This window comes from Manacus candei, unplaced genomic scaffold, assembly GCF_025592945.1.
Source record: "Manacus candei isolate 608988 ecotype Guabito, Panama unplaced genomic scaffold, ASM2559294v1 h1tg000018l, whole genome shotgun sequence".
Classification (NCBI taxonomy): domain Eukaryota; kingdom Metazoa; phylum Chordata; class Aves; order Passeriformes; family Pipridae; genus Manacus; species Manacus candei.
Genome location: NW_026138066.1, coordinates 10,692,087 through 10,705,971, shown reverse-complemented (window position 1 = coordinate 10,705,971; position 13,885 = coordinate 10,692,087). Strand labels below are relative to the sequence as shown.

General features: G+C 41.6%; 1 protein-coding gene across 1 annotated transcript in view; it reads right to left on the bottom strand.

Moving 5' to 3' along the window:
* ALDH1L2 (aldehyde dehydrogenase 1 family member L2) overlaps positions 1-9,401 on the bottom strand; it is a 35,170-nt gene extending 25,769 nt beyond the window's left edge. Inside the window, 3 exon segments of the mRNA XM_051784367.1 lie at positions 1,510-1,651; positions 9,235-9,350; positions 9,353-9,401. Coding sequence (XP_051640327.1) covers positions 1,510-1,651; positions 9,235-9,350; positions 9,353-9,401 — 307 coding nt within the window.
* Between the last annotated feature and the right edge of the window lie 4,484 nt (positions 9,402-13,885).

The window sequence follows — 13,885 nt, the reverse complement described above, 5'->3', positions numbered from 1 at the left end:
AATTTCTAAAAACATATTAATGCTTTACTTTATCTTTTTCACTTCTGAAATTGGATCTTGAGATTGACCTTAAACATCTTTAGCGTGTTTACTTAGGTCATAAGTAAACACTTACTTAAATACCATTCCATGGAAGTTAGTGTGTACTGCAGTGGTTTTTAGAAACAAGAACTGTAGTTGTCTGAGGATACAGAAACTTCAGAAAATTCTACTTAAGCTCTCTGCATCATCTGGACATAAAAAGTGATGACATATGTAGTAATTTCCTTTTTTTTTCAATCCGGAGAGCAATAAACTAATCCAATGGTTTAGTTAAAATAAATATACAATTGAAATACTGGAAGATTTACTTATTGCATTTGTTAGTGTAATAACTGCACAAGAATAATTTATATATTGTAACCAAGTTATGGTACATTATAACTAATATAATATATATAGTATTTATATATAGTGTAATCCAACCAGAGCTGGATAGTCAAATTTTCTTTTTCTAAACTAACAGTTGCCTCTTCTAATTCTTACAGAGTGTGATTAAATCTTTTAATGAAGTAGAGTTGAGAATTATATGCCAGTCTGCGAGCGCCATAGCCCAGGTAAGCAAAATTTGTGTTTGATTCTTCCCTCGTAAGGGTTCTCTAAAATCGTGTCATGACCAGACCAAAACCAGAAAAAAAAAAAAAAAACAACAAAAGAGACTTGAGACAGCTCATGGAATGTAGTTTTAACTTTGGATTATCCATAAATGCACATTCCATTCTGGCACTTCTATTTGCTGATCATTTTAACTATCTTCGTGCCACTGAAAAAAAGAAGGCAAAGAAAAGTTACAATTCAGTTGTTCCAAATAAGCTTCTTTGTCATGCTGAGTTCTCTTCTATGACTATAATGAGTACAATTCTGAAACAACTCTTTCTTTAGGAAGTCTAGAAAATCCTTATGCACCTTGACAACGGAAAAAGGGAGAGCAAAGCCTCCTGTAACCTTTTTAATGTGTTTTCCATGGTCCAGCTTGAAGAAAAATAGGCTCTGCAGGTACACTACCACGTGCAAACTTGTCAGAAAGGGCAGAAAGCCAGGGACAAACAGTCTTGGCTCCATGCCTCGAGTGTCCTAGGCAGCACAATGAAGCAAGTGACAGACATTTGTGCTTGAGTACAGGCTCAGCAGCTCTTTGCTTTAAGATTCAGATCTCATTTAGAACAATTACCTCTAGGATGCACATTCAAATAAGGTATCCAGATTAATTTTATTTTCCCAATATCTTAACGTATTTGTTAGGATACATTAACCCTGCATGGTTAGAAACAACTTTTAAATACTGACAAACTGACAAGTTTAAAACCGTTTCTGGGACTTGTGCTTGTTAAAGCACAGTTCTTGTGTTGAATTCAGTACAATAAAGGCAATATATGCAAGTCATTTCCATATAGATGTTGCCTTCTCACGAAAAGGCAAGTTTGTTAAGGATGCCTGCAATTTTAACATTTGAATTAAAGTTACACTTACCCAAAGGATCAGCTTGTCCATTCTTGTCAGGCACTGTGAATACGCCCACAACTTTATGCCCCTCTTTTCTCAGCTTGCTATAAACTTCTTGTCCAAAAATACTTTGACCTATAAGGGCTAGCTTTAGCTTATGTTGATAAGCCTGGTAAAATGAATTAAAATGAAACACGTTTTAGGATACAAAGAAAATATGTCATTGCTTACATTTCTCTCTTGCGCTTTCTTTATCAATGTTCATTTTTATTTAAAATGGAATGGTCTTTCTACTCTAATCACCTTTGAAGGAATAGTAATAATTTTTTCAAGATTAATGACAGGCAACATACAATTCAGAGAGACCATACTTCACAAGAAAGTGTCATCTGATACTGTCACTTTTGTTTATATGGCTTTTCTAGAATCTTCATTACACAGATCCACTGCTTCTTATAAGAAGCTCCATTATCTTATTCATAGTCAGAATAAGATAAGAAATGAAAATATATTTTTTGAAATGGGTACATAAAACACTTTTCCTAGGCATTATGTATGTGCCTGTAACATGCTCTCTAAATCGCTATAATTACAGTGGTGTATTATTTGTGGTTAACATGTATAGGCTAAAGAAGACAAGCTTGCATGGTTCCTGCCAAGTTAAAGGTAATGATCATCCATTTGATCCTCCTACAAGGAAATACTGCTAAATGTGAGCTCTCTTGCTGGACTTCCACTGCCTGCTGTGTTTGGATCCCAGTACACCGGACATGTGATTTTAAGCTTCTTCAAGCTGAGTAGGTCCAAGTAACCACCTCCACTTCTTCTTTTTTTTTTTTTTCTAATTTAAGATAGTTAGAACCACAACACTATGATGGTGTCACGATATCAGGTACTGCTACGTTTTTCAAGTGATTGCATCCTGAGAAAACCACTAATTAACCTTCGGAGTCCCTTTCGATTTAGGTGGCAGTTCTGCTCCTATCCCACCCTACCTCCAGTCCCTCACCTCTAATACCTCCTTTATCCCAGAACTGGTATTTCTGTATTTCTTTATCCCAAGAACTGGGATACTGAAGTAGGGAGGCATTGACCTGACAAAACGTGGCTTATTCTTAACTGGATCTATTCAAAGATTTAGTTCATTGCACTGCCACGAGTCCTAACATAGATCCAGTGGGGGAGCAGAAATGTAATGGAACATGCAAGCATGGCAGAAGGGTGGAACTGTCTCTTTGCATTTATAGTCAGCTTTTGGAAAATGAAAACTGGAAACCACCTTTGAAAAACAAATGGACTAGTGGAGCTGGTTAAAAAAGAAAGGTCCACAGAGAATAAACAAAAAACTTACCCTCCTCAAGGCTAAATCTGGTACAAACTATTCCTTGACTCAAACCATACAGATCCTCCTTTTAGGAGTCCTGAATGAAAGGTAGAAAATAAATCCACACTCTCCCTACCTTTATTATTAACTTCATCTTTCCCAACTGAACTTCCATTTTTTCCTTACAAATGATCAGAGGAATCAAAGCCCTGTATGAATGTCTTAACCACTGACATTTGTTTTGTTTGTATGTTGGCACTTGTACTTTTTCTCCTCCTTCCTCTTTTCCCTTTCTTATGGTGCTAGGATATGAGGACACTTTGACTAAGCAGGTTATTGATTGGATAACAAACGTTCTGCACTGCCCATCAGATCATATGACAAAGAGAAATGTCCTGAAAAACAGGTTACTCAAAACCACAATCCATTCATTGCAATTCATTTCACAGCAGACATATTATGGATGTATCTTACTATTTTCAAGTTACCTTTTAGTTGTGCAGCTGGCCTTAGAAAAGGGAATTACGAATTGGTAGGTTCCATTACAGGAATATTGGAGCGTGCTCTTTATTTTTTGTATAAAGCAATAGGAAACATCTATTTGTTTCAGAGACAATACTTTCCCTCAGAATGAAACTACACAGTAAAACTGTCCCTGTATTGCAGCATTACTCAGCACTAGTGCCACTGCAGTAGAAACAAGCAGTAAGATGCAAAGATGGACATAACTCAGGCTCTTGCAAAATCAGATTGTTATAATTGGCTGGTAAAAAACATCTGTGAGACTGGTAACAACACTGCACTGCTGGCAGTTATACCTAAAATAGTTCACTATTTTGTTCTTAATAAAGACGAGACCTTGTTCTGAATTACCATGAGCACAACTTCTCCCTGCAATCCTTATCCAGCAAGGCCCAACAGAAGCAGGGAATGCTTATTGTCAATGCTTTATGACAGATATCTTCACTTTTACAGCAGAAATGTTGCTGCATTATTAAAACAAACTATCAGATTTTCCCAAGTATTTTAATTAGCAGGCAATTTGGAGAAAGATTAGCCTGCTGTATCACTGAACATGTCTGGCATGGTGTGAAATCCTCTGATTTCTGTTCTGTGCTAATTTATAGTGGTAGACCAACCAGTATATTGAAGAAACATTAAAGATAGTCTAGATGAGAGTTACCTATTCTACTTTTCTCCTTTTCTCAATATCTCTCAGTAAGAACACAAGTATGAAAGGGATCTTCTTAGCTAACAAATCCAGTCCTCTGCCATCAAATCAATCATGTCACAGGATTGTTTTTATAAATTTACCTGACCTCCTTTTCAAAGTATTTTCAAAGTCCTCACTGCTGTACTCTGCTGCTTTTCTGATATTTGGCCAATCTTCTTCTAATTTTAAGTCCAAATTTATCATTACTTTAGGAGTTACTTTTCCTCCATTTACTCACACAGTCTTAATAACATATGCATCCTCTACTCCTAAACTTTCAGTTCACATTTCCCTGTGAATAAATCTGATTCTCATATTACATGGAATGTCATACCAATTCCAGTTCCAAATCATGAATTGCTACACATGCTTAATTTGTCTTAGTTGTGGAATTGAGTCAACAAATTGTGAGAAGAAAACAGAGAACACAATCCTCAAATGAATTAACAAACAAACAAACAAACAAACATAAAAAAACTCAAAAGCAAAACCAACAAAGAACCCAAGCCAAAACTGGCAAGTTTGAGAAGATTACAGAGTGGTTAAGTCCCATTTCTTCACTTTAGTGCACAAAAACATTAGCCTGGCAGTGAATCCGCTCTGCCGTCTCACACTTGCAGAAAATAACTCAAATAGGGGCTGGTTTCAATTGCAAGATGGATCTGGTAACTGTGCTATGACCAGTGATTCTTGAGTTACCTCTCCAGTGAATGAGTATTGCGTGGCATCTGGCTTAGACTGGTAGTGCATTTAACACATAGTCTGCCATCAGTAGAAAGCAGGAGACAACCCACAAGCCAGTCATGCACAGGATTTCTACCGAGTAAAAAACAAAGAAAAGAAATCTGTGTGGAAGGACTTGCATGATCAGACAATAAGTTCAGATCTGCATTTTTTGTTTTATTTGAAAAATTAATTGAGCAACTGCATGAGATCTAATAGCTGCTCTGTATCCTCTTTCAGAAACTCTCCTCAAGTATTTTTACCTCAAATGAGTTAGATCTGCAAAAGCAGTAAATTATTTTAGAAGAATTTATTGTGGATATAACACTCAATTAAAACAGAAAGTTTTATAAGATTATACAGAAAAGGAAAGAGTTTGGTGTTTTCTTTCTTTCAAAAACGGCTCATTTTGGCCAGCATTCATCAAGAAGCTGTAGAAAAGAAGTTTGTTAAAGAACACCAAAAAATCTTGATTTTGAATAATGTACTAGATGGATGCTCTGTCATTATCACTAACATACACAAAGATTAAACTTCTTATTGTTTCTGACAGTGATGTTGAGAGATGATATTATATTTCTTCTGCAGTAGCCTGACCGACTACAAATGTGTAGCATGCACGAATAGATGCATGTGAAGGTTAATGGTCATTGTAGTATCAGAATGGATCTTTTGCTGCACTTTTGTAAGATTACCTGATTTCTAGTTATACAAAACAATGCAATTCAGGTGGTTTAGGAAGATCTGGCCTTTCTTTTATGACTAATCATAGAATAATGTAGTTATTATGACAGCGGTGCCAAAATAAAAGAATTTACAAAGTTGGTGTTCACTCTAATGTAATTCTGTTGTTTTCATTGTCTGAACTTTCAATTCCTTCTTTAACCTTCTATTTTGTTTATACCGTAATGCAGATTAACAGTAATTATGTTTCCCTGACTCAAGTACTCCTGACTTGAATGAAGAAAATAAGATAGGGGTAGAAGCATAAAACCTGAGAACTGTTTGTACAAGCAGTCTTATCTTAAACACTCAGTGTGTTTGAAAGTTGTCCACATCTATTTCACCCCCTCGATATGAAACCACAGACTTAAGTTTAACTCCCATATTTAAAAATTCTGTCCATACCATCTGTTCCATACTGGAATTTATTTTACAATGGCTCATTAAAAGATATGCAATATTTTAATGCTTGATTCCATTCTGGTTCCTTTTTTCCTCCAAAGCACTTAATCAATAATAAAACTAACAAATAGAATTAAGCACTGCATAGATAAGCAGCCTGACAAATGTTGGTAACTATCTTGTCAAATTTTAGTTCCTAAAAAGGGAAGACAAGTCCAACAGCTACATTTTCTTCTCTAAGAAGAGTCTAAAGTTACAAAACTTCTCCATAGGAGAATATTTATTTCACAGATAAAAATAATTTTTTGTTACTGCCTCTTTTTTATGTGTGTCTAACATTCAATTGGTTACCAGTTTCTAATCAAATTCCTTGAAAACTAAGATTTAGTAACTGCTACCCTGGTTACAAAGATTACAATGTTTTACTTAGTTTGTGCAAGAATGTAGTGAAGGTAATAAATATTTTAATGCTACATCTTTTTTAAAAGTAACATAGAATTATACTTCCTTTGAAAACCAGTACTGCAGCTTTATTTCTACTGAGATCCCCCTACATGTGCTAAAATTCCAGTGCCTCCAAATAGAAACCTATAGTAGAGCCCCGCCTCCATCTACATACACATCCACGGGCAATGTGTTCCCACCATTCACTCATTTATTCTCTTTTTTTTGGCACTGCTGATTGCATTTCCAAAAAGCCTGCGTTAAAATCTCTTTATTCTAACACCTTCCATGTAGATACCTTAGGAGGATTGCTGTCCTCACGCTAAACTGAGCAGTGAAACATGAAACAACAGCCTCTAGGAAGGAAAAAAAATCTTCTCCCATTCTCATTCAACTTGCAAAACCTACACATCTGGACAATTTGGATTGGGCAAGGCTTTCAGGGAGCGGTTACTTGCAGGAGTTCTGCAGTCTATATATTTAACAGGACATAAAGAATGACTTGAAACAAAAGTGCAGAGCTGTAAAAAAACTAAACCGTGGGGTGCAGAGGAATTAAGGCCACCAACTTCAACCCTGAGCAACCCACCATCCCAGAGCAAGGAACCAGTGGTGAGAAGGTCACAAACGAGACACTCTTCCTAGGCCAAAGCAGGGGGTTTCCCTCTGGCACTAAGAACGTGCATGGTCCTTCCTAACTGCGAAGGCAGCCTTCAGCTTCTCATAGGGCAAATCTCAGCATGAGGGAGGCAGTGAACAGCTACACTCACATCGTTCTTGACACACGATTACCAGGCATTATCACAGCACCGCTGGTGCCCGTTCCCTGCAGCTTCCAGGTTTTGCTGGAGGTCTCAGGTGAGGCCAACCAGCTGACTAGGGGGTGGCACCCAGCCCTGCCATGAGGGATTTAAACAGCTGCTGGGAGTGCTGTGAACAGGAGTAGGCAAATGGGGAGTAAGACAGCTGGCTTCTGGAGCTTCTAGAAAGAGATAAGAATCTGAATAGCCCCCCTGTAATCCAGAAGGAAACAGTTAGTGACCTGCTGAGCCACTTGGATCCCCACAAGTCTATGGGAACAGATGGGATGCATCCTAGGGTGATGAGGGAGCTGGTGGAAGAGCTCACCAAGTAGCTCTCCATCATCTACCAACAGTCCTGGCTCACTGGGGAGGTCCCAGATGATTGGAAGTTGGTGAATGTCACGCCAATCCACAAAAAGGGCCGGAAGGAGAACCCGGAAAACTACAGGCCCGTCAGCCTGACCTCAATGTCTGGCAAGGTTATGGAGCAGATCATCCTCAGTGCAGTCACACAGCACCTACAGGATGGACAAGGGATCAGACCCAGCCAGCACGGGTTTAGGTCCTGTCTGATCAACCTGATCTCCTTTTACGATCAGGTGACCTTCCTGGTGGATGAGGGGAAGGCTGTGGATGTGTCTACCTGCACTTCAGCAAAGCCTTTGACACCATCTCCCACAGCATACTCCTGGAAAAGCTGGCAGCCCATGGCTTGGACAAGTGTATCCTCTCCTGGATTAGGAGCTGGCTGGAGGGCAAGGCCCAGAGGGTGGTGGTGAACAGTGCTGCATCCAGCTGGTGGCCGGTCACCAGTGGCGTCCCCCAGGGATCAGTGTTGGGCCCAGTTCTGTTTAACATCTTTATTGATGATTTAGATGAGGGGATTGAGTCCGCCATCAGCAAATTTGCAGATGACACCAAGATGGAAGGGAGTGTCGATCAGGTGGAAGGCAGAAGGGCTCTGCAGAGGGACCTGGATAGGCTGGAGAGCTGGGCTGATTCCAATGGGATGAAGTTCGACAAGGCCAAGGGCCGAGTCCTGCACTTTAGTCACAACCACCCCATGCAGCACTACAGGCTGGGCACAGAGTGGCTGGAGAGCAGCCAGACAGAGAGGGACCTGGGAGTTTGGATTGCTAGGAAGCTGAACATGAGCCAGCAATGTGCCCAGGTGGCCAAGGCGGCCAATGGCATCCCGGCCTGCATCAGGAACAACGTGGCCAACAGGGAAGTGATTCTTCCCCTGTACTTGGCGCTGGTGAGGCCACACCTGGAGTACTGTGTCCAGTTCTTTGCCCTTCAGTTCAGGAAGGGTATTGAGGTGCTGGAGCGGGTCCAGAAAAGAGTAACAAGGCTGGTGAAGGGACTTGAGCACAAGTCCTATGAGGAGAGCCTGAGGGAGCTGGGGCTGTTCAGCCTGGAGAAGAGGAGGCTCAAGGGAGACCTCCTCACTCTCTACAACTACCTGAAAGGAGGTTGTAGCCAGGTGGGGGTTGGTCTCTTCTCCCAGGCAACTATCAGCAAGACAAGTGGGCATGGTTGGACATTAGGAAGAAGTTCTTTACAGAGGGGGTAATCAGGCATTGGAATGGGCTGCCCAGGGGAGGTGGTAGATTCATTGGAATGGGCTGCCCAGGGAGGTGGTGGATTCTCTGTCCCTGGAGGTTTTTAGGTAAGACTGGATATGGCACTTAGTGCGATGGTCTAGGAACCACAGCGGTAGTGGATCAAGGGTTGGACTTGATGATCTCGGAGGTCCCTTCCAACCCAGCCGATTCTATGGTTCTATGATTCAATGATCTCTGCAAAATGCAGTGCCCAGATGATGGCTGCGATCCCGCCTGCAGAACAGCCGGGCAAGAGGCAGCTTCTGCACCCACACCAAGCCTTTTCCCGATCCCGCTCGACCCTCTCGTGCCTGTACGCGCTTTACTAAAACCTCGGCACAGACAATACGCATCACATCCTGGAAAATGCCCCCTCCCGCCACTTCCCCCTCCTCTCTCGGCCCCTGGTTGCCCCCGGACCGGCGCGGCACGCCGAGCCCGGGAGCGAACGGGCTCGGCACGGCACAGCCCGGCGGGACCCCCGTGCCCCGCCGCCCGCCCCGCGCTGCTCACCGCGGCCGTGGTGCAGATGGTCCGCAGCAGCCGGGGGGCTGTCCGCAGCATCCTTCGGAGCGTCGCCGGGCCCCCGGCTCCCTCGGCCGCCCGGCGAGCACAGAGCCGGCTCCGCTCGTCTGATGCAACCCGCGCCGGTGCCGCTGGCGCCCCGCCAGCCCCTGCATCCGCGGCCGCGGCGGCGCAACCCCGCCCGGGCCCGCGGCCGCCCCGCGGCGGGGGGAGCGGGTCAGCCCCGCACCTGCCGGGCCCGCCGCCCCCTCGGCGCCCCGCGGGGCACGGCGCGGGGGCTGTGCGGCCTCGGGGGGGAAGGGGCGGGATCCAGGCGAGCGCCGCTGGCCCCCGCTCCCCGCCGCGGGGCGCGGCCCCCGGGGGCGGGCTGAGCCCTCCCCGCCGCTGCCGCGGGGCCCGAGGGCAGGGACGAGCCGGGGGGTGTGTGAGGGGTTCCCGGCTAGCGAGAACGGGAGTCACAGAATCGTTAGGGCTGGAAGGGACCTCGAGATCATCCAGTCCAACCCCCCTTGCCAAGACAGGGTCACCTGGAGCAGGTGACACAGGAACGCTTCCAGGTGGGGTTTGAATGTCTCCAGCCTCCGTGACCTCCCTGGGCAGCTTGTTCCAGTGCTCTGCCACCCTCAATGTAAAGAAGTTCTTCCTCATGTTGAGGTGAAACTTCTTGTGTTATACTTTATGGCCATTATTGCTCGTCCTGTCACTTGGCACCACTGAAAAGCGTCCGATATCATCCTCTTGGCACCCACCTTTGAGATATTTATATACATTAATGAGATCCCCTCTTGGTCTTCTCTACACTAAACAGGCCCAGCTCCCACAGCCTCTCCTTATATGAGAGATGCTCTAGACCCCTCATCGTCTTTGTAGCCTCCATTGGACCCTCTTCAAAGCTGTCTTTCAGCTTTGTTCCCTCTACTGAGGAGGCTGGTGAAACATTCTGTTGAATCTGCTGTGGCAGTCAAAGATTATGTAGATTACTGACATTAATTTTCAGCTTATTTCATGCCAAAATTGCCAGTAATGTGGTTAAAAACCATTAATGACTTTCTGGAAATCCATATCACCAACATTGCCAAGTATTTTTAAAGCAACTCACTCTACTTAATAATTCAAAAAAAAAAATTTTCTAGGATGTGAGTTCCATTAATACAAATGTTTCAACTTCAATATAATTTGCAAACTACAACAAAGTCTTCTTGTCAGAGGTATGGAGATAGTGTGGCAGTAGTATAAGCATCATTACAAAGTGGGTCAGGTTTAAACCCTGTCTAATAAACTACAATACATGCTGTTCTTGTCAAGAAAACAAGGACGGCAAAAATGGAAAAGTTTTTCTTACGGCCAAGTTGTGAACCATGTCAGAGAGGTCAGTGGCATGCTTAAGCCAAAGTTACAACCTGCAGAGATCTTGCTACAGTAGAAAATAAAGTAGACAAAGTCTTGCCTAACACATGCAAACATTCATTTCTCACTGAGATTTTTTTGATGCTTTCCTGCAAAAGAACTGTAATAATAACTCCCAGGGATTAATTCCAAGGCCCCTACCCTCTTCCTCAGGGTACTTCAAATGCTGTACCTTAAAGACATAGTACAGCTGCAGTACAGCTGTTATCTCCTTGTTCAGGGGACACAGGAAGGAGAGCTGCTGTAAGAGATAATTTGTGCCAGTCCCAAATTAAGTCAGGTTGGCACAACACAATTTCCCCCCAGAGTAAAGTTATACAAGGGTTTGCATTGTGACTCTCATAATTCACATTCACTTCCTTCTTTACTCCTGCTATAGCAAAACTATATCCTGCCCTTTATTCAAGGCTCTTGACAGCCCCATAAGTGTTGATGGTCCTGCATGGAATCAACAATCAGCAATACAGGGACTAAATACGCTCAGGCACAAGACAGTTGTGCAACTGAGCAAACCCACTATCTGCTCAAATAGGATGCATAGACAGTCCTTGGTAAAGAAATGATATCACTCCCTCTGACAGCAGAAGGAATGAAAGCGTGTATAGTCTTCCTATGACTTGATGGAAGTTGCACAAATTCCCTACAAAAGAGTGCAATTGATTTCTACTATAAGAGCTGGCATCAGCATGGTCCTAAAATGGAAGGTTTGGAACTGGATTCAAGATTGCTGAAGTTCATGAAACTTCAAATCCTGGTTCATGATGCAAAATCCTCTCCAACTAGAACATGACACACTTGGCATTGTGTCATGCCTGACAGACAGGCTTACAGCAAAATACCTGGTTTTCCTAGGTAAGAAATTCCTAATAACTTATGGCACTATTCCCTATGCACACAAAGTACATAATACAACAATGCACATGTAAAGCACCAAGGTTAGTTCATCACCAAGCACAATTCCAAACTGATTGAGTCAACTATATATCTCCATTTACTTTACAAATTGCTAACATGTCAGGTGACAAAAGGGGAAAATCATGTGTCTGTTGTCACCAGAATCATGGCATAAAGAAGAGCTGGGAGGTAAGATGTGGGCTTTACTTTAGATTTCATAGAAATGAGAGGGACAGGTAGACAAATGGGGATAAGGATGTGCTAAATCACAGGCAAGGATGGTATCTGCATACCATCAGCTTCTTATCATCAGAGTGATGAATTCATAGACATGGGTTTTAACAACCACTTAACAAATTGGCTATTTAGAATTTCAAGGATCTATGTAAAAAGTTACAGTCAATTCAAATTCCAAGTTTTTTGGCATTAAGAAAATTATTAGGTTGACCTGTCCGAGAATGAGCAATAGGTCTCTTGTGACACAGTAAACTCCAACATCAGTGTTAAATATTGTAACAGTTACAAGTATTCCTCTGGATTTTATTTTGTTTGGAAAAAGTGACACAAAGCCTTCCCTGTTGATTTTTTTATCCCAGTCAGAAAAGTACCTTACGAATTATCAGTTTCTTGTTAACCTGGGGGAAAAAAATCCTAGCTCTAGTGTTATGTGTGTAAATTTATGCAACTTTCTTTGGAGCCCATTTAATATATTAAGCTTTCTATTTTGATTTTTTCCCCCCCTTCCAGTTCTGGTGCTTGTTCTTAAAGCTAAGCTTTAGCTTTGGGCAAAACCCTGCAATTATTCATAGTAAGCTTTGCAGCATGGGCTTTTCCCCTTTCTCTTACCAAATTTTGCAGATATGTATGTCAGCAAGTGGCAAAAACTATTTGGGAGCTAAACCTGCCTGTTCATTAGTGTGCTCACAAAGCAAAATGTGTTTGTATGTGCAGAAACCTAGAGAACAAATGTAAGACCTAATGCAGCTGAACATTATAAATCCTTGTTGACTTCTGTGAAGCAGAAGCTACTCTATGTCTTTGAATACAGCATCAGGACTTGGCAGGAGCATTAGGAAAAACTCTGTTCCACAAGACACCGAGTAGGTGCACATACTGAAGTGCTTGGGAAACTGTTTGGAATTTTCCAGGATTTGCTTTCCTTTGAAAATCATGCCCTGGGATTCAGTAATCAAATAAATTAGCCCTGCATAGGCTTTTTATTGTTGGAAATCAGCCCTGATGGAGCTTTTCATGACGATTAAAGATTTGGTCATAGTTCAGACTCAAATTCCTCAGGAATACTTTAGAGTTCACCCAGTTTTAAAGACTGAGTAATTAAAAAAAATAAAGTAAGGCTTTGTATGGTTGTTCCCTAAGTATGTTAATTGCATGACAAGTTTCAACTAAAATTTTAAAACAATAGAAACATTTCATGTTTTTCCACTTGCTGAAGCAAGATTTCATGGGAAAGTTACTTGGTGTTTTATCTTTGCAACATTTGTATTTAAAACTTGTTTGGTGTTTTGTTTTGGGGTTTTTTTCCAGAGATCTGAACTAGACAACCATTTAAAACCTTATGTTTGACATTTCATTTTTCCAGAGTAACCAAAAGGAGGCATATATTTGATGAGGAAAGGGAATTATTTTACCAATTTAAACCAGTAGAAAGAATTATCATGTGCTGATGCCTTGCTCATATGCATAAATGGAAGTCTCTCAAACTCCACACAATAGAATAGAAACTATGTCTGCAAAAGCTATTGTTATCTTTGTGGAATAGAGTTGCAAAGAGCAGCTCTCAGATGGTAAATCCTTTCTGGGAATTCTGCCACAAAAACTTTGAGCAAGAACTTTATTTTATTTAAAATATTCAGAGCTGAGCATCAAACATTCCACAGACATGGAACATATAGAATAGTTGGTTTCCTGGAGAACCAGCAAGCCAAATTCTTTCTCCTGCAAGTAATTACAATTCTAGTAATTACTAATTCTATGAATCTTGGTGGAGCTTTGACTGTTTACAAGAGGAGCAATTTCTGCTCTGGGTGCTTTTAATTTCTTTTTTTTTTTTAATAAAATGCTTCCTGTTTGGATGCTCTGTTAAAGTTTTCAATAGCTTTCAAGTATCAGAAGAATACTGTTTAAAAATATACCAGGCAACTCTCTTCTCCAATGTAGAGTGATATTTCCAACTGAGATAATTTCAAAGAAAGAAAAGGATTTTTAATACTTCATGAAATCAAGCCCCTGTTGATTTATGAATCCATAGACACCTAGCCACTTCACTCCATAAATAAAACAGTCACAGTACCATATTAATTCCGCTACATTTTGGAGT